Here is a 20,027-nt window from a genome sequence, read left to right on the forward strand (position 1 = left end):
CTCCCTCCCTTCCGCTCCCGGCTCCTTCTCTCTCGACAAGATGGCCACACCGGCAGCCCCGGCGAGTGCTCCTGCCGCCACCCCAGCCCCAGCCTCCGCCCCGGCCGCGGCCCCAACCTCGGTCTCAGCCCCGGCCGCAACCCCAGCTTCAGCGCCAGCGCCGGCTCCGGCTCCAGCGCCGGTCCCAGCTCCAACGCCGGCTCCAGCCTCTGCCTCAGACCCGGGGACTGCGGCGGCCACGACTGCGGCTCCGGGCCAGACCCCGGCGTCTACGCCAGCCCCAGCGCAGACTCCGGCGCAGTCACTGCCGGGTCCTGCTCTCCCAGGCCCCTTCCCCGGGGGCCGCGTGGTCCGGCTGCACCCGGTCATTTTGGCTTCCATCGTGGACAGCTACGAGCGACGCAACGAGGGCGCTGCCCGAGTTATCGGGACCCTGCTGGGTGAGTGGTCAAACCGCATTGACCCTCTCGCCTCCCGTTTATCCCATTGACCTCTTGACCTATTTCTGCATCCCGTCTTTCTGCCGCGACTTCCCTCCTTGAAGGAACTCGCACTTTCCTGCCAGGTTGCTGTCACTTTGGTCGACACAGAATACGTAAGCCGTAGTGCGTTACTGAATAAGTATCGTGTGCCGAATGATCGATCCCGGGTCCCCAGGATCACGCCCTGGGCTGAAGGCGGTGCCAAACCGCTGGGCCACCCGGGCTGCCCCTGGTTTTATGTTTTATTTTTAATCTCCCCGCTAGCATTTGAGGTCAAGTGTGATTAGTCCCAGACTGCCAAAAATGAGTTCAGATGCCGACGAGGAAGTCAGAAACGTTTGACTAAACGTTCGACTAAACGCTGCCCCCCACCCCCCCCCCGCCGCCTTCCACCCCCTTCCACGGTCTAAATGTCCTTATTTTCCAGGTGTTTACGAGGACGTTTTAAACCAGTTGGTAAAGAAGTAGGGACTTCTGTAAAAAGACATCCCTTTCAACAAGTTTGGCAGAAACCTATTTAGGTTTTTAATGATATTCTGCTTTTCTAAACATTTAATCCTGATCTTATGTTTTTTAATCTCCCTGATATGTTAATTTGTAAAGCTGAGAAGCTAAATAGGGATTACTGATAATAATGCCCTTTTCTCTTGGGAACTGCTGATCCCATCAAAGTCCTTTTCCTTCCATCCTTGTCACCAATTTTAGATCCCTTTGTAAATGGACTCTAGCCTCGTTTGTCATTTCTCTTATTCTTGAATATGTATGTAATAGTCTTTCTAGCATAGAAGACAACTGAATTGCAAAGGGGACAAGATTTGACGGTAGATTGCACCAAATATTAACCATGTGCCTTGGGATTCCTGGGTGGCTCAGTGGCTGGGTGCCTGCCTTTGGCCCAGGGCATGATCCTGGAGTCCCAGGATCAAGTCCCACATCGGGCTCCCTGTATGGAGCCTGCTTCTCTCTCTGCCTGTGTCTCTGCCTCTCTCTTTCTCTCTGTGTGTGTCTTTCATGAATAGATAAATAAAATCTTAAAAAAAAACAAAAAAAAAAAAAAAAAACATGTGCCTTGAGACAAATTACCTGAAGTCTAGTTCTTTCGGGGCACTTAGACTTAGTCTTTGCAGAAACTAAACTATCACCAAAAGCATCTCACTGCTGGCAGACCATTAGGTACAAAACCGCGGTTGACTGCAGTCTTCCACCACATCAGGGCTACCCCCACACCCCCAATCCCTGCCTTGCAACACACACACATTTGCCCTCTCTTTGAAGATTTAGCATTTCACAGAACCTTCAGTTGATCCATTATCTTCCAAACATCAAGGTTTTTCTCAAACCAAGCCTTTGTATTCTGTTTGACATAAATGTCTTCCCTGCTCTCTCTCATTTAAGTTTCACTCATTTCCTGGGTTCCCAGGAAAAGTGTTAAGTGTCAGTTCTTTGTCTCACATTACCACCCTCACCTCCATTCTTAACCTCCAAAGTATAGTAGCATTCTGTAAATGTGTCCTGCTTTGAGCTTCTGAAATAAATGATTTTTGCAACAAAGGTTGGCACTTGACGAATACTAATCTATTTACTCTTTGAGCTGCACTGCCAAATTTTCCAAATCCACTGGAGCTATTTAAAGAAACCCAGGGAGAATGCTCAGAGCCCCCAGATACTCTAGTGACTCTAGTTAGACCAACTAGTCTAGCTCTTCAGATCCTCTTCCAGACTGGGATAATGGTATAATGCTCAGTGTTATAGAGACAGTACTTCACTGAAGAATTAAACACAGACTGCTCACGAGGAGCTTCTGAATATTCTCAGATGTTAATTCATGAAACATTTAATTTGGTTAAATGAAATGACTGGTACTGTTTAAATACCATAAAACTGTTACATATTTTGAATTCAAAGTTTGATAAAATAACTTCTGTTCTAACCTTAAATTCAAGATGAAGATATATGCAAATAATTAGAATACAATGTGATAAATGCTTTAACTGAAGGATATTGTGGCATGGAAATGCAGAAGACTTAAAACTGCTTCAGAAGTGTGAAATGGTCAAGTTTATTGAATTCCTGTTTAGAGGTCAAATAAGCATATTTATCCGCTGGGTTTGAAGACATAGTTTTAGCAAAGGGAGCAGAAACCATAGTGAAGTGGAATTAAACAGACACATGGGTGGCAGCATTGTGGTCTGTGGAGGAGGGGGAAGTGCTTGAAGCCTGGTATGGGTGGTGCCAGTAGATTAGAAAAACATGGAGAACTCAAGGGACTAGCAGTCTTAGGTCAAGAAACAAACTAAGTGGGAGTAAAGGTATCAGAACTAGAACAGAAATTTGTGGTAAAAGACTGATACTGATGTTTACGGTTCACAGGTAGAAGGTTTCTGGATGATGATGGGGTTAAGGACATGACCATTGGACTAGATGACTGAAGGGAGGTAAAGGTGAAGCTCCCTAAGATTGTACTCTGAGGCTAGGCTTCTGTTTGGGTGGCCTATGTAGACATTGTCAGAATTTTCCAAGTATTCTGCAGAATGAATTATAAGAGAAAGTCTAGTGGCTGAAAAATGATGTTCACAGAGTGAAGATCCAGAGCAGGGCTGGTAGCAGGAAAGACCAGGTAGGCAGAAGAGCTTGTAAAGGAAGAATAGACCTTGTTTATTGATGGTTAAAGGAAAACAGGCACTTCAGAGCTTCAGTTCTCTGGAGGATCCTGGTTCCATTGATGCACATGGCTGAACTTGGAGCGTATGAGTTCAATTTTTTGTTCATTGTCTTCAAGGAAGCCTCTGACAGCATTTGGAAAGTGGTCGGAGGCTGTTGAGAGCTCTAGGGTTTTATAACATGTGGACAATTCTCTCTCACAGGAACCGTTGACAAGCATTCAGTGGAGGTCACTAACTGCTTTTCAGTGCCACACAATGAGTCAGAAGATGAGGTGAGTAGGAGCTTGAGCTGCCAGTATGTCATCTATAGCTGTTCTTTTGTTAGGCTTTCCTCAAGGCTCCTCTTGCACAATATATTGTGCTCCTAACTAGAAGTCCTACAGTTGGAAGAGCTTTTTTTCTGTGTACATATTTGCTGGGCCTCTGCGGAGGTTGGCCCCTTGTCCTTTTCTTCCATATTTTTTCTCTGAACTTCTGGCTTCTTAGCTTCCTTTTCTGCCTTCCTTCCTAGGTGGCTGTTGACATGGAATTCGCTAAGAACATGTATGAATTGCACAAGAAAGTCTCTCCAAATGAGCTCATCTTGGGCTGGTAAGTTGGAGTGGAGCGAATGGGAAGTTTTGGTGATTGCCAAGATTTTTTGCCACCAGTCTAGATATTATACTCTCTTTTGGAGACAATATTGAAAGTGTATCACCTCAGGATCTATGAATTTAGTGTGTTTTGCTGGTAATTCTGATCTCATGAGGCCAAGCATATTTACTTTGAAATGTAGCTTTTACTGAGCAAGTATTTTTGGCTTGCTGGTGACTTGCAATGTTTCAAGAGCTCTGACAGTCAGCCTTTGATTTGATTTGATACAGTTTTCAGTGTATTCTTTTTGCATTTGGGGTGTCACTGGAGGTGACACTACTACAAGAGTGTCAGGTACCTAGAGACACCCATGTCATCATTGTGTTTGGTCTTAATGTCACATTTAGACATGAATCCACACTGTATTCCTTTTTCCAGGTATGCTACAGGCCATGACATTACAGAGCACTCTGTGCTGATCCATGAGTACTACAGCCGAGAAGCCCCCAACCCCATTCACCTCACTGTGGACACCAGCCTCCAGAATGGCCGCATGAGCATCAAGGCCTATGTCAGGTGACCAGTGTTTTGGGACACAAGAGCATAAAAGGCTATCTATCTAGTTCATACCATGCGTGGATGACACCCACCACCAACCAAAGCAGGTTTAATTCTTCAGTATATAATTCACTGCCTCCTAAGAAGGCCCATTCCTCACTCTCAACAGTTACCATTAGAAAGATTTTACTCAGAAACAAAATCTATTCTGAAATATCCACTCACTGATACCTGGTGTACCCTAGATTTCTACTTATTGCTCTTAACCAATTTCAAATGACAGCCCTTTAGGTATTTGCACAAACTCTCATGTTTTTCGTGTCATCTTTTCTATAAGCTAACTCTTCACACCTCCTATAGTTGATCCTACTCGGTATTTTGGTCACAATCCTTCACCACATTCACTGTTTTTCCGAGTCACCCTTTAGTTTGCCATTATCCCGAGAACTGAACACAGGACTTAGGGTAATACAAATTAAAGGGTGACTGTTCTTTTTTTAATACATCTGTTACCCCAGAGTTAAGTGCATTTTTGACAACAATAACATAGTTTTGACGCTGAGTTTGCAGGCAGTTAAAATACCAGCCAATGGGGGAAGTTGGGAAAGGCTCAAGTGGCATGCTACAGAAGGGGCTGCTAGAGGAGTTGGAAGGATTATCTTTTCCGGTTAGAGTGAAGGCATTTGTTGGTGCCTGTCTTATAGTTTGACTTTGTGCTGTTTCCTTGTGTGACGTGATGTAACCAGTTAGTCTTGATGCCGTGAGATAATGGTGGTGGATGTCACGTGCTTATGGGCTAGCTGGTGTACCACTAAGCTTTAGTCATCGCCTGATTTCTTAGTTTTTCCAGATATTTCAGACTCTTCATGGTCCAGTTGAAAAAAATAGAGTTGACGTAGTAAAGACAGTCACCTTTAGTAAGATCACTTACAGCACCCAGTCTCGTCTTGGGCAGACTGGAGTCGTGCTTTTTTTTCAGTGCTGACGAAAGGCTCAGTCTCATAGAAGATCTTCCTTGTTTCTTCTCTCAATGGGGCTGGATATCTGGGCAGCCAGCTTCATGGGGAAATCCAGTGTCTTGTTTCATCACTGAAATTGCACAGTGAGTGAAGCAGTCCTCTAAAGGGCCAGGTCAGGTCTGAATGCTGAGTCCTCTCTCACAGGCCAGGGTTTAGTGTGTGGAATGAGCTAAAGGAAAAAATGACTTGTTCTCATGAGACCTCTGGGGTTCAGATGGTTCCAGCCTTCTTACCTCAGAACCGTGGAACCCATTCTCTTGGTATAATTGCTTTTCCAGCCTAGATTAGGAAGCTCTCTCCCAAGGCTATTTGTTTACCTTGACTTCTCTCTCCCCAGCACTTTAATGGGTGTCCCTGGGAGGACCATGGGGGTGATGTTCACACCTCTAACAGTGAAATATGCGTATTATGACACTGAACGTATTGGAGGTGAGTAACCTTCCCATACCCTCTTTTGAGGTCTGGCATTTTTCAGGGGAGGGGATTGCCACTCTAATGAGTGGAGGGCCTTGGGTGGGTTGAAAAGGAACCATTGATTGGTTTGTGAACCATTGATAAGGTTTGTGATTCAAATCACAGTTGTTCTCCTTTATAAATGGGCTTCCAGGAATTATTTGTGGAATTATTTGAGGTGGGAAATTTTCAGCACCAGAGGCTGTGTGGCCATTCGTATAAGAGCAAAACCAGTGATTAGCATACTGGGTGCAGAAGTTGAGCTTTGGCAGGAGGAAGAAAAGCTAATAAAGGCAGAGCAGAGGAGTTTAGAGAAATTGACTATGTCCAGAGGAGGGTGAAAGAGTTAGCAGAATTGTTAGAAATCATCTCTTTCCTGATGGGATGACTAAAATCTCTGTGCCTCTTATATCCCCCATCCCACTCTCACAGTTGACCTGATCATGAAGACCTGTTTTAGCCCTAACCGGGTGATTGGACTCTCAAGCGACTTGCAGCAAGTAGGAGGGGCATCGGCTCGCATCCAAGATGCCCTAAGCACGGTGTTGCAGTATGCAGAGGATGTGCTGGTGAGGAGGGGGAAGGAAAGAAAGGAGGAGGGCATAGATCTCCACTCTGGGATCACTGAGAGGTATGCTGGTGATATGGCAGTCCTCAGTAGTGGTGAGAATTAACTGTGCCTCATTGAATCTTTGTTTGGTGCTCAGTCTGGAAAGGTGTCAGCTGACAATACTGTGGGCCGCTTCTTGATGAGTCTGGTTAACCAAGTACCCAAGATAGTTCCCGATGACTTTGAGACCATGCTCAACAGCAACATCAATGTGAGTGCCTTTCCTGGGCTTCTGGGAGCTTACGTCTTCCCCCACCTCAGCTCATGCACACAAATATAAAGGGAGTTGGGGGAGATGACCCAGAAGGGAACAAAGGGAGGAGGGGCTTTGCCTTTGGCCCCTTGCAGTCCAGGTTGGGAGAAAGGAAGAGATAGTACATGTGCTTGGAGATGCCCCCGCCTTCCCTTCCTTGATTCCATTATCTCAGGTGCTATGGATACTACTGTGACTTGTTATCTAGATTCATAGTTGATAGAAATGCTAAGTCCAGAAGCTAATGACAATGCAATTTCTTCTTCTCCCTCTGAGTTCATAGGCAGCCCCCCGCCTCCATATTCTACCCCTGGGATCTTGGCTAAAGCACCCCAAGTTTATTAGTATATCAGTAGAGATGAAAAGGTGTTCTCAAACGTTTCCTTCTTATCTTCCACCTTCAACTCTTGCATAGCCTTTTCCTAAGCTGTCATTTATACCCACTTGTTCACCATGGAGCTGGCCAACACCAGACTTTCTTCTCCCTTTGCCCAACCCCTCACTCATTGTGGCTTCTTCCTCTTCCAGGACCTGCTGATGGTGACCTACCTGGCCAATCTCACGCAGTCACAGATTGCCCTCAATGAGAAACTTGTAAACCTGTGAATGGGTCCCACGCAGTACTCCTGCCAGTCTTGGGCCACCCTAGGACTCAGAATGGAGTGAAGTAGAATGGTTTACTTGTGGTTTGAGTCACACTGAGTCAGTCAACTGCTTGTGACTCTAAATAAATCTAGCCTACCTTTTGTAAATGAATCCATCTTACATGAGTTTACTGCTGGGTGGGGGGAAAACCTACTCTAGAGCTCATGCGGAAACTAGGAAGTGAATACTCTGGGTAGAAGTTGGTTGTGTGTGTGTGTGTGACTCACCATCATTGGTTGTGCCCAGAGCCCAACCCCACACCAGTTTATCTTCACCTGACTCCAGACCAGAAAGCCTTCTTTGCACACTGGTTTTACAGAGGTACTTTCCCACTCTTTTGGCTATAATTAGAGCAAATTGGATCTCCAAAAAATAGATATTTACCACTTCTCTTCTATAGCACTTAACACAAATGGCAGCACAAAGTGTTGCCCTATGAGCAGTTGGGAGTATCTAGGGCATGTGCTAGTGAGTGAGTGGGGAAGAAAGAAGGGAATGGGTACAAATCTCAGTCTTGGGGCCCCTGAGTACATGCTGGTGGAAATAGTATTCTGAGGATAAACTGCACTTTACCAAACTTTTCTTTTGGCTTTCAGTCTGGAAAGGTGTCCAGTGACAATACTCTGAACCATTTCTTGATGGGTCATGTGGTTTCCACAGGAAGTTAAAAATGAGAATCTATAGAGGAGAAAAAAAATTTTTTAAGTTGGATACTTAATCTGAAAAAGTAGAGGGTATGATCAGGGTTGCAAACTACTTATTATTTCAAGAGCTATTTTCCACTATGGGGAGGCAAAATTAGGATCTGTAGATTAAAGAGATTTCCCCAAAACTCCACAAATTTCTTGGGTACTGTATGTAACATGAGACTACCGTTAGGTTATGTTGAGATCTGTCAATCTAAGCAAGATGACAAGATGACATTTCCAAGGGATTTTGTAGGATAAAGGTGACTTCAGACAGCCCTTTTATTGGATATTCTAGAGTGTTCTGCCTGGGTACTGCCAGATGTCAGGTTGAAAAGGAGAACAGATCATTATTCAAGGACTGAGGGTTGGTTACATATTGGAGTAAAGAGGTGAATGAAGGCAAATGAGTATCAAAAAGATCTGCATTTTAATTCTAGTTTTGAGATCTGTAACCTTAGGAAAGACAAAATCTGGGGGTCTTAAGATGCGGATCATAATAATAGCCCATTAGGGTATTGTGTGAATTTGATGAATTAATACCGGTTTAATATGTGGAGAATCATGCCTGGTAACCGTAAGCATATAGAAAGTGGTAGCTGTTATGAACCCCAACCTGACCTTAATTCTGATTCTAATGGAATCTTAGGAAATACAAGTTCTGGGGGTTAGAAAATACAGACAGTAATACTTTTTTACATGTAGGCAGACATAAACCCACGAAATGATAAAAGTTATGCCAAATTGTGAGGTTAAAAATAGCATGCACAATGGAAAAATGGTTGATTAGAGTTCAAATATTTGTGTTCTATTTTTGGGGTAGGTGGTTTATTTATCTATTTATTATTTATTTTAGATTTTTATTTATTTATTCATGAGAGACACAGAAAGGCAGAGGGAGAAGCAGGCTCTATGCCAGGAGCCCAACACGGGACTTGATCCGGGACTCCAGGATCGCGCCCTGGGCCAAAGGCAGGCACCAAACCACTGAACCACCCAGGGATCCCCAAGGGGGTGGGTGGTTTAATATGAACTTTAGTTTTTTAAAATATGCGTGATAAAATTCTAAAGTTAACTGCTGAACATATATAACCTCCAAACCAAAGTGATAAGAAATAATGGAATAAGAAAAAGGAAAGATAGTTTTTAAAATTGGAGAAATGAGAAAGCATGGAAAAAGTGGGTAAAGCACATAAATAAAAATGGCAAAAATAAGTCTACATATAGGGACCGCAGTAAATGTAAAAAGGATTAAACTAATGAGGAAAAAAGATTGATTTTTAAAGCAAAACAAACCTGAGCCATACTTTGCAAGGGACAACATCTTAAAATGTTGAGTGAAAAAGACTAGTCTCAGGAGACGATATTATAGAGTCAGAATACAAAATCTAACACTTCCTCTTTCCTGAGAGGCTGCTCAGAGCCTGATACCCTTGACCCTCCTGAGAAGCATAGGACAGTGGACAAAAGAAATCCCATTTTTCAAGAAGTGTGCTGTCTTTAAGCCAACAGCAGCCAAAAACACTTCTGGAATTGAGATTATAAACCTACAGAAGCCCAGAAGAGTCACTGGGGAAGATTTTCACTAAGGAGGTAAACCTTGACCCTAGGAAGAGCTTGAAGGATGGCCAGGAGGGGTTCCTGGGAGTGAGAATAAAGTGAATGAGGCAGACTGTGGCCTGGATACAGTGAAGAGATGTACAAAGGACAGCTAGCAAGAGAATGGTCAATGCAGGCTTGTCAGCGCCAGAATAGCTTAGGGAGCAAAGTTTCTGAAAGAGAAGTGCTTTTCAGGGTGATGTCATCTGTAAGGTAGGGGGAGTGGTCTGAGTGAGAGATGCAGGTAGCCTGAATTAGGACTGGAAGAGGCCCAGGAGATGAAGGCAGAACACGAGAGGCAATGGCCTGGCATGCTGTGGTTCAGTACGTGATCCAGGATCTTTTGCCACCTGCCCTGCCTAGTGGTTGCCACATACATTGCCATTCCAGACTAAGTGGCACGTGGAAGTAGTGACTCCCAGCAGTTCTGAGGATCCCATGACTAGGAGAAGCAGCGGCAATCTGGTGGGAACAGGAAATTAAGGCTAAAATGAGACTTGCACAGTCTGACCAAAAATGGAACAAGCCTATACCAATGAAGAAAATTCTCCAAAGCTGGCTAACTCCCCAATCCCACCCTTCCTGTCACATGAGGTTACCGGTTCGGGGCTCTTCAGCAGTCTTAGCCAAATTTTCCTTACCTCTACTCGAACAGCTTTTCCAAAGAATCCCCTGGCCAGTTCCACACATTTCTCACACCAGAACCTTCAAATACTAATCTATCTACCCCAAAACTATATTCAAATATTCCACAGTCATTAGCCACCCAAACTAGTCTTTTCAATCAATCCTACAAACTATGCCAACCAACTACCCATAAGCCATGGCCCCACCACGTCTCCATTTCTCAATTCCGCTTCCCCACAGAAGCAGTTTAATACCAGTTTACCCAGTGTCAATGAGCTTCAGTCTGATGGTTGCTTTGGTAGAGAACATTAGCTTCATAGGCATAAATGGCATATTCTTGTACCTTCCTTGATGGGCTCCAATTTACACTGAGATATAAGCATTTTGACATTAAGAGAATCCTGAATGGATGGCCTAACCCTAAAGTACCCTGAGCCCTTGGACATCTGGATCCTAGAAGTACATATTGACTCCTAAGCAAACAGATTGATCTCACCAGAATGCATCCTTCAGGTATACTGAGCCTCTGGACTTAACCTCCTAAGAACTTTGAATTTGGACCACTTGACCCATTGGGCAGATTGATGCCCAGTGGCAGTGAGTCTCTGCAGGTATCTCATTGACATACTGATAGTGCGTAGTAACCCTATGCACACTAACACCATTTGTTCTATATTCACTGTTTACTCATTTAGCACTAAGTTTTTAGTATTTGTCAGATATCATGTTAGCACTAGGTGAATAAATGTGCACTCTGTGTTACTGGTCTTGAGTTTACATTTTGGTGGGGAAAACAAATAGTTAGAAAATAGGAAGTGAGTGCTGGATCTAGCACTTAACTGAGCACCTATTTAGTTTGGGTCAGATATATTCCCTCTGGAATATGAACCTCTGAGAGGTTCAAAGAGAAGTTGAGTGCATTACTTTAGATAGGGAACACAGTGATGAAATGATTTTAATTCAAGTCTGGACTTTTTTTTTTCTGTAGCCTTCTGCTTCAGTTAAGTGGCCCAATGAAATAATAGGGTGAAAATGCAACATAATAGGAGCATATTATCTGTCCTAGGGAGTCTGGGAAGATTCTACCCAGGACAATGATACCTGAGCTGGTCTTTCTTTTTCACTAGATTAGGAAAGGATAAACGGGGCAGAGGAAACAACACTTAAAAAAAAAATACTAACCTATTCAGAACCTAAGGGGGCATATGCGGGAGGCAGACCATAAGGGCCCTCAGACTATGGAGATTTTATTTTAGAAGTGGGAAGGCACCAGATAATTACATAGGGATTTCCGGAAGATCATCTGGTAGTAGTGTAGAGGAAGAACGGAAAGGGTGAGAAGCAGAAGGCAGGAAAACAAGTCAGAGGGGGCAACTGTGATTGTTCAGATGACCATGGCAATGGAGATGGTGACAAGACTCCATTTGAAGAAGCTGTTATAAGGCAAACTCCGGCGAGTGCAGAGACTGGTTGAACTTGGTTGGTGAGATGTGGGAGTTTACGGGGATGTTGCCTGGTTTCTGATAAGAATGATTGAAAGGATGATAGTATGTGGAAAACCTGGCTACTCCAGCGTGGCAGAAATTTAGAGGATACAGAGATGAGTCCAGAATTAAGGTTAGAGGGGTAGGTTGGGACCTGTTTACAAAGCCCAAAATGGAGTCATTTGCTCCTCCCTCCCCCAGACTTCATTAGTTTCAGCGCATCCCAGAATGTCACCTTTTAATGGGCAAATCTGAAATTTCCTGACCAACACTAATAAGGCTTAACAAAGCCAATTAGATCTTCATATTTACTCAGTTGGATTTTGTTCTTTAACCAAATGGTGAAGTCTTAAATGCAACTAAGTAACTGAGATATCTTTGATAAACTACGGGCTGCACCAAATCTTGAGGAAAGGCTGAAGAAGTTAATCATTTAGTCATGTAGTACTTACCAAGTGCCCCCAAATGTGCGAAGCAAGAAGTCTTGGTGTCTGCTTAGAACCCACTGGAGGGGACAGACAAGTAGAGGTGATTGCATTGGGAATCACAAGGCATTGGAGGTCATGGATGGCTTCGAGTTAGGAAGTAAAATCCAAGCTGGACTTGAAGAATGAAGAGGAAACAGACTGAAAAAGGAGAGAGAGGAAAACAGCATTCTAGGGACAGAAAGCTGAGAAAGGCTCAGAGACAGCATCAACCATGTGCCTCCGTCATTGCTGACTCTTGGCTAAGGAGATGTAAGGAAAGAACACACTATGCCTAGGTTGAAGGAAAAAGGATAATATCTTATATATTTTTTATACTTTTATATTTATATATATTTATTTACAGCCTTGCTAACGTGCACAAGTTTGTTTTTTCTGTGAATGTGTGTTCACACATTCTCTTTGTATGTGGTTGTGCATATGCTAGAAACTTTAGAATGTGTCTGGGTGAAACAGTATGTGTTGCCAAAGTTCTAAGACACCACAGTCCTCTGATTTTCTCCAATCCCCCTTACCCAGTCCTTTACTGTGCTTTAGCCTCGTCATTCTGCTGTAGGAAAGACATTAGGGTTCAAAGCCAATGGCCGAGAAAGAATTCTTGAGATGTCTTTGGTGCAAAAAGGTGGTTTTATTAAGGCAAGGGGGAAGGACCTGTGGGCAAAAAGAGCTGCACTGGAATGGTAAGGAGTGCCCATTATATACTTTCAAGTTAGGAGGGGGTTAGGAATAGCACAAGCCTCCGGGTATTTTGAAACAAGGTTTCCAGGATCCTGAGGGGGCCAGCTGTTGTCAGGAAAAGGTCATTTATTACTCTTTAGTGAAAACTCAGATGTGTATCAGTGAGCCATATGCTTGGAGGATGATTGCCAACATGTGGGGGGGGGGGGGGGGGGCAGTAGAGATTAATTCCAAAGAAAATTTTTTAAAGTAGACTTCTAGGATCCTGGGGGTCATGCTAAGATTGTCTTTTGCCCTTAGCAAAGTGTCAACATCAGGGCAGCTGAGTTCCTAGAGGAGTGTCACTCTGCCTGTTTCAAGGACATGTTAATGGGCTGTAAGTAGTAAGGAAATGTAATGATTTTTCTTCTGCCTTTGCTTCCCACATCACTTCCTCCTCTGAGCCTCCCTCAAGGTTTCATTTCCCAGGGCTTCCATCCTGGACCTCCTCACTGTCTACACCACACCCTGTGCTGAGAAGATCTTATTGAATCCTTTGACTGCAATTATTGCCAGTTGGTTATAGATGCCCAATCTTCAGCTTTAGCATTGGTCCATATTCAGAACTGTTTGCAGGCTACTTAATGGACACCAGATATCTCAAAAGCATCTTAAATTCAACATGCTCCATTTTGAACTGATTGTCTCTTTCTCCCCCCACAAGCCACCTCCTAAATATCCTTTCTCAGGTTGATGACACACTAGGTACTCTATTGTCAAAACTAGAAACCTTGGATGAATACCTTGATTCTCACCCCATCCCTTTCCATGATGTAATCAATCATGCCTATATAGGGAAGCTTCCATAAGAACCCAAAGGACAGAGTTTGGATAGCTTCTGGATTGGTGAAAAAGAAACTACATGAAACAACAACTATCTAGAAACAACATGCATGCCAGGAAAGTGGTGTACCCCCAAACTCCAGAAACAGGAGCTTCTGTCCTTGAGACCTGTCCACATCTCACACTATGGATCTCTTCACCTGTTATTCAAACACTTTAATGTCTTTAGTAGATCAGTGATGGCAAATAAACTGTCTTCTTGAGTTCTGTGAGGTGCTGTAGCAAATTAATCAAACCTAAGGAGGAGGTCCAACTTATACTTGGTATGTCAGAGCACAGGGGACAACTGGGACTTGTGACTGGGATCTGAAGGGGGTAGAGGAAGGCAGTCTTGTGGGACTGAGCCCCTAACATTCAAATCTGACACTATCTCCAGGGACTTAGAGTCAGAATTGAGTTAAATTGTAGGACACTCAGCTAGTGTCTGAGAATTTCTTGATGTGAGAAAATTACCTACACATCTGGTCACAGAATTATTTGGTGTGAGTAGTAAATGTAGGGTAGAAAGTTTTCCTGTTCACCCTCTTTGATCCATTCTCATCACAGCCCAGGATGAAGTCCACACTTCTTAACACAGCCTATAAGGTTCATCATGATCTTGCCTGACTCTTCACCACATACCTTACACTCTCTTACCTGGCTTACTACTGCTCTTCCTTTAGGTTTGTTTGTATTTATTTATTTATTTATTTATTTATTTATTTATTCATTCTTTCATTCATTCTTTCATTCATTCTTTCATTCATTCATTCAGGAGAGATACAGAGCGAGCGAGAGAGAGAGGCAGAGGGAGAAGCAGGCTCCATGCAGGGAGCCCGATGTGGGACTCGATCCCTGGTCTCCAGGATCAGGCCGTGGGCTGCAGGCGGCGCTAAACCACTGTGCCACCAGGGCTGCCCCTCTTTCTTTAGGTTTTAGTCTAGGTGTTGCCTCCTCTTGGAAGGTGCTCCTGTACTATGATTGCACGACATGCTCATATCTTAGCATTTATCTCACCATTTACTTGTCTATTTACTCTCATTAAAAAACAAAATTTAGGGGTGGGAGAGGGGGAAAAAATTACATTTTAAAGATCTTACTGGCTTTATTCACAGATTCAGAAAACAGGTAGCCTCCCATCTAGCAGATAGAAGGGAGCTCTGAAGAGCTGTACAAAATGAAAGACTTAGGGGCAGAAGAAGTGAGAACAAGGAAATTATACAGTGGATTGATGGATTAGTTGTCCTTTAGGGGATGGCAGGCTTCTATGAGGCAGATTACCTCACTACTGCTGACCAGTTGACTCTTGATCTGGTTTAAGAGTCTATTTCTGGGAGAGGCCAAAACTCTAGCAGAATCTCAGTTTGGTGATGAGCATATGCTAAGTGGGCTTGGCATAAGTGACTCTTGTTTTGGACCTGTTCTGTTTTTAACACTCTATAGGAGCAAAAGCTCTGTAAGGGTCAGGATTGTCTATCCTGTTGATTGTTATATTCCTGGATCCTAGAGCCAATCAACAAAATACCTTCTCAAAAAATGTTTGTGACACGAATGAAGGAATACTGGGTGGTTTGCAGGATAATTACCACAAGGCACCCTGGACATGATGATTCATCAGGAGTCATCAGGATCCTTTGGAGAAGGCCTGGAGGGGGAGATCACACCAGATATTACGTTATTTGTTTTACTCATTTATTCTAAAAATATCTAATGATACCTGCTATGCACCAGACACAGTGTTTGGCACTGGGAATCTAGAAGTAAATAAACTGCTCTCTGCCCTCTCTGGGTTTAAATCTTATGGAGGAGATACACAAAAATAAGCAATCATGACAAAATGGAATAATTTTTATAAGAGATAGAAACAAGTCTTGGGAAGACATAGTACAGAACATGTTTAAATCTGCCTGAGGGTCAGAGAGGGGAATTCAGTCCTAAGAGACATAGGTAAGTGTCTAGGCACAGAAGAGGAGGAAGAGCTTTGAAGGAAGAGGGATGAAGATCAAATTATTAATTTTACAATGGCCCACATGTGGAGTGTTGTGCTTCCAAGGATACAACAGCCTAGAGGTAAAATAAGGTGGCAATAACAGCCACAAGGCAGTATCTCTGTCACTCCTACCTTCGGTGGGGGGGGGGGGGGGGGCAAATGTGACACCCACTTACACATCCTCCAGAAAGTCATGGGGTATCTTACAAGTTCTCTGAACTTGGAGTCAACTTTGTATTTTGAAATTTTAACCGAATTTTACAAAATAATTTTTAACATAAAATAATTGTCCATGTCATTAAATCTTCAAAAACCTTATTTTGAATAGTTTTATGTTTCTATTATGTAGACAAACTCATTTATTTAAGCAATTTTTTAGTACTGAACATGTGGGCTGTTTCCAGCTTTGTGTGAATACATCACTCCATGGTGAACAGCTATGTGCAGACACGAATGCCTTGAGTTCTATTTCTTTAGAATAATTTTTGTCCTCTACTCTGTGGCACATTGTCACCTGGGAAACCTGCACAGTGCCACCCAACTTATGCATGTGAAGGAAACCATTATGAAAGTACATCTCCAGCTTCTCTTACCCTCTTTCTACTGTGGAGGGAGGGAATGGGAAGCTTAGAGGGAATGAGAGAAAATACGATCCTTCTGCCCTCTGTGAGTCCATAAATGCCACAGACCTCTCCTCCTTCATCAGCTTATACCAGGGTCCCTCTGAAAACTCAGAATAGCTTGGAGAGCAAGGGATTCTAGGAATGTGGAAACCTGAATGTGATTCCTTTTATCAACCCCACCTTATCTGCTCTACTGAGCCTAGGGCTGCTTGTGTGCAAGAGAGTCTCCAGGCTCTTCTGGAGTCCTGAGAGAGGGCATTGCTTTAGGGCTCTGTCCCTGGTGGGCAAGGGAGGTCCTAGGAGGCTGGTACAGAGGTGTCTCTAGCAAGGATATGGCCCAGTGATCTGTGGGCCCTTCAGGGAAGCAGGTGTGGGCTCTTACTGGACTCTTGCTCTGGCCAAGAATAGTTAAGGTAAACTTGAGTCTTCCTGTTCTCCTGGGGCAGGGTGTGTAAGACGAAGGCTTCAGCAGGGTATTGGCATCTTGCTTCGTTCTGCCCGGCCCATACTGGATGGAGAGACCATTTCACCTTCCAATACCCACAAAATAGCTAACAGTCAGGCCTAACCCCAACAAGCCTCACTCAGTCCTCCTTGAAGAATCAAGGGATCCATTCTTACTGGAAGTTTACTTGGCACAGCTAATTACTATGATATCAGGTTCTAGTATAGAAATTAGCATTTCCTCCAACACACTAGCCATGGTCAGCATTTCCAAGAATGTTCAAATAAGGCTAAATCCCTGAAACTACGTTGCTTCTCCTTGCAGCGTTTAGGAATTCATGCGTGCTCGGCGATGCAAGTCCTTCCAGGACTAACAAAATTCCACTTGTCTCCCTCTACCCCGGTGTGTCTCCCAGAAGGGAAAATAATTGCATTTAGTAATGATCTAGGCTGTGATTAGGTCTGTTTGTTTGTTCGTTCCCGGCTGATCTTTCTGATCTGTCCTGGTATATATTCTGGTATATATTCTGCCTCATGGGGTTTGCCAGCCCCATGCTTCTGTTTCTGTCACATGTTGATGGTCATCAGTTTTATAATGGTCTCTGTCCCACTATGTTGGCCCTCCTGATCTGCGTAATAATTGGAGCACCGTTCTATGCCTGAGGCCTTCTGAGTCATGGCCACTAGAGGGCTGCCTTGCACTTCATAATCCTTGTTCCTGAGTTTTCCAAGGGGGTCTTGTACAGAAAAAGCACCTTCTGCTTTGCAGGGGCTAGGTTGGTGCAAAAATGAGTGACCATACCTTCTAGAGATGCTTCACCTCCAGAACCACCTTTGGTCACCTTTGAGCCACAGAGTGATGACACCAAAGGATCTTAACTCTGTCCCCACCCAAAACCACTCAAAACACAAACTAGTTTTCAAAACATGGTTTGGAAACACAGTTTTAAATAAAACACCTAGGATCCATTCCCTTTCTCATCAGATTGTAATATACAAGCCCTTGTATACAAAAATCCCGGAGCTGCCACTTCCCGGGATAAACCCTGGCCCAGGCCCTAAAGACCAAAATGAGGTCTCTGGGGCTTTCTATCCAGGGAAGGGGTGGTGCCAGAGCTAGTGTGTAGTCCCAGGACTCCTATAAAAGAATATGGCCTTTCTACATGGTGCTAGAGTTTTTTGGCAGGTGAGTGAGGGCCTCACCAAACTCTGAAGGTTGAAAGAAGGGGCAAGGCAGGATTGTGTCCAAACCGCCCAGGTAAGACTGCTCAGCTGATTGAGAGGGCAGGACATGGATTGAGGTGTTAGCTGGGAATGGAAACCCCAAATTTAGACCTAAAAATTCAGCTGGAGGGGGAACATACTTAATTTGGGTCCCCTGATAGCAGAACATGTGACAGGGACGTGGGGGAAAAAAGTAGATTATGTGGAAGGTGATCTGTATTAGAAAAAATACCATGAACTTGATGTCTGATAACAAACAACAGAAATGTGTTCTCTTATAATTTATAGGGGCTAGGAGTCTGAAATCAAGGGGTTTGTGGGGCCATGCCCCCCCAGCAGGATGTTCTTTGTTCTTATAAGGACACCAGTCATATTGGATAGGGCCCACCCTAATTAATTAAAATTAATCTTAATTTTATTACCTCTGGGGAGACCCTATTTCCATGAAAGCTCATATTTACAAGTGTCAGGGCTTAGAACTTCAACATATCTTTTGGGGGGATACAATCAACCCATAGTATGATCCAAGAAGCAGAAATGAATGAAGACAAGGAAGGGAGGAATATCAATACAGTTTACAGTATTAAACTGGTTATTTCTGTTCCACTGAGAACCCTCTAAGGAACTGTGTAAAATACCCCTCAGAATTCTGAAAGACGACTGAAAGGCTTGAAAACTGGGACATATAGCCAGTTCTCCCATTGGTCAGAGAATTTCTGAGGAGGTTAACTTCTTCCTACTTGTATGCTACGTCCACAGGTGGGCTGTCTGTCCTTTCTTAGCTGGTTAAGAGAACTGGAGACAACAGGAGAGCGACATGCACGAAACTGTCCACTTAATGATTGTGTGGAAGTTGGGAGGCTGCGTGCTGTGGCACGGGGCACCGAAAGTGTCTGCAAAGGTATCCTTGCCTTGCTGAGATCTGTTCCTGCTCCACTCTGTCACTGGCTCTTTAGGGCAGTGGTCAGCTGCAAGCTCTTTTTTTAAAGAAGGGGGTTTCAACAGGAGGGTTAGTAGAATAAACTACGGTTGCCCTACTGCAGCTACTTCTAAGCAACAATTAATATTTATCATCTCCTCCCCCCCCGACCCCGCCCCGCAACCCCATCAAAGCTGGTCTGGGCTGCTCCCCCTGGGGCTGAGCCCTTGTCTGCTTTGCCATTACCAGGCTTTGTTGGCTGTGATTGCCTAGTTACCATCATCCCCAGGGCTGAAAGCACCAAGAGACACTCCGGTACACACGCTTCAGATGGATCTCTCCTGATCCCATTATGCAGCAGCATCCTTAGCTCCTCTGGACAGTCAGGGATGATTGCTCCCTTCAGTATAATAAAACTTTTTTACCTGATGGTCCACTGCCTTGAGAAGCCCAAAGTGGAAAAATCCTGTGTTAACGGTGAAAGATGTCCCCTGAGAATCAGGATCTCTAATCCAACAGAGCTGGTCACAGAAATGGGAAACAGTTTCTGTAAAGAGATCACCAGAGTGATGATAAAAGGAGCCAATCCTGTTCTCACCCCTTGGTTATGTGGCCCTGTGTATTCTGACTACTGGGGACATAAGACTATATGTGACCTGATAGTTTAATGCATATACTATATCCTGGAGGAGAGTGACCTATTCCACAGGATGTCACTTCAAAGCTGGCTCCTTAGCTAAGCCTTTAATTTAAAAGGGCATTCCCACTTTCTATCCTTTGTTTCCAGGTAATGAAGTATATAGAAAGACCATTTATTTTACAAAACCATTGTCACATACCTTTACCATAGAATACACCCTTTCAGCTGAGACTTCACTATACAGAATCCCAGGTCAACTATTATCCACTCTGTAAGCCCCTGGAGAAGCACTACAAGCATAGAAAATAAATCCATATTCCAAAAAGATTTCAGTTCCAGTAAGAACACATTGCTGCCCTCTGCAGGGTAGAAAGAGTCTGATTAATCAGTTTACCACCACTTGTTGGGACAGTCTACTCAAGGAATGACACCATGATGAGGATCCGGCCTTTGTGAGTGCAAGTTAAACATTCACCAGCAGCAATGGTAAGTCAGCGTTGGTGAGGGGGAG

The 20,027-nt window shown here is 43.9% G+C and overlaps 1 protein-coding gene across 1 annotated transcript; it reads left to right on the forward strand.

Annotated features, from left to right (window-relative positions):
• The first annotated feature begins 12 nt into the window (after positions 1–12).
• Positions 13–7,367, forward strand: EIF3F (eukaryotic translation initiation factor 3 subunit F). Its single transcript, XM_025459366.3, has 8 exons — positions 13–440; positions 3,347–3,417; positions 3,657–3,736; positions 4,157–4,294; positions 5,633–5,724; positions 6,181–6,317; positions 6,456–6,569; positions 7,140–7,367. Exons 1-8 carry the CDS (start codon positions 41–43, stop codon positions 7,215–7,217), a joined length of 1,110 nt encoding a protein of 369 aa, XP_025315151.1. The 5' UTR covers positions 13–40; the 3' UTR covers positions 7,218–7,367.
• The last annotated feature ends 12,660 nt before the right edge of the window (positions 7,368–20,027 follow it).

The sequence above is a fragment of the Canis lupus genome, chromosome 21 (genome assembly GCF_003254725.2).
Source record: "Canis lupus dingo isolate Sandy chromosome 21, ASM325472v2, whole genome shotgun sequence".
NCBI classification, from domain to species: Eukaryota; Metazoa; Chordata; class Mammalia; order Carnivora; family Canidae; genus Canis; species Canis lupus.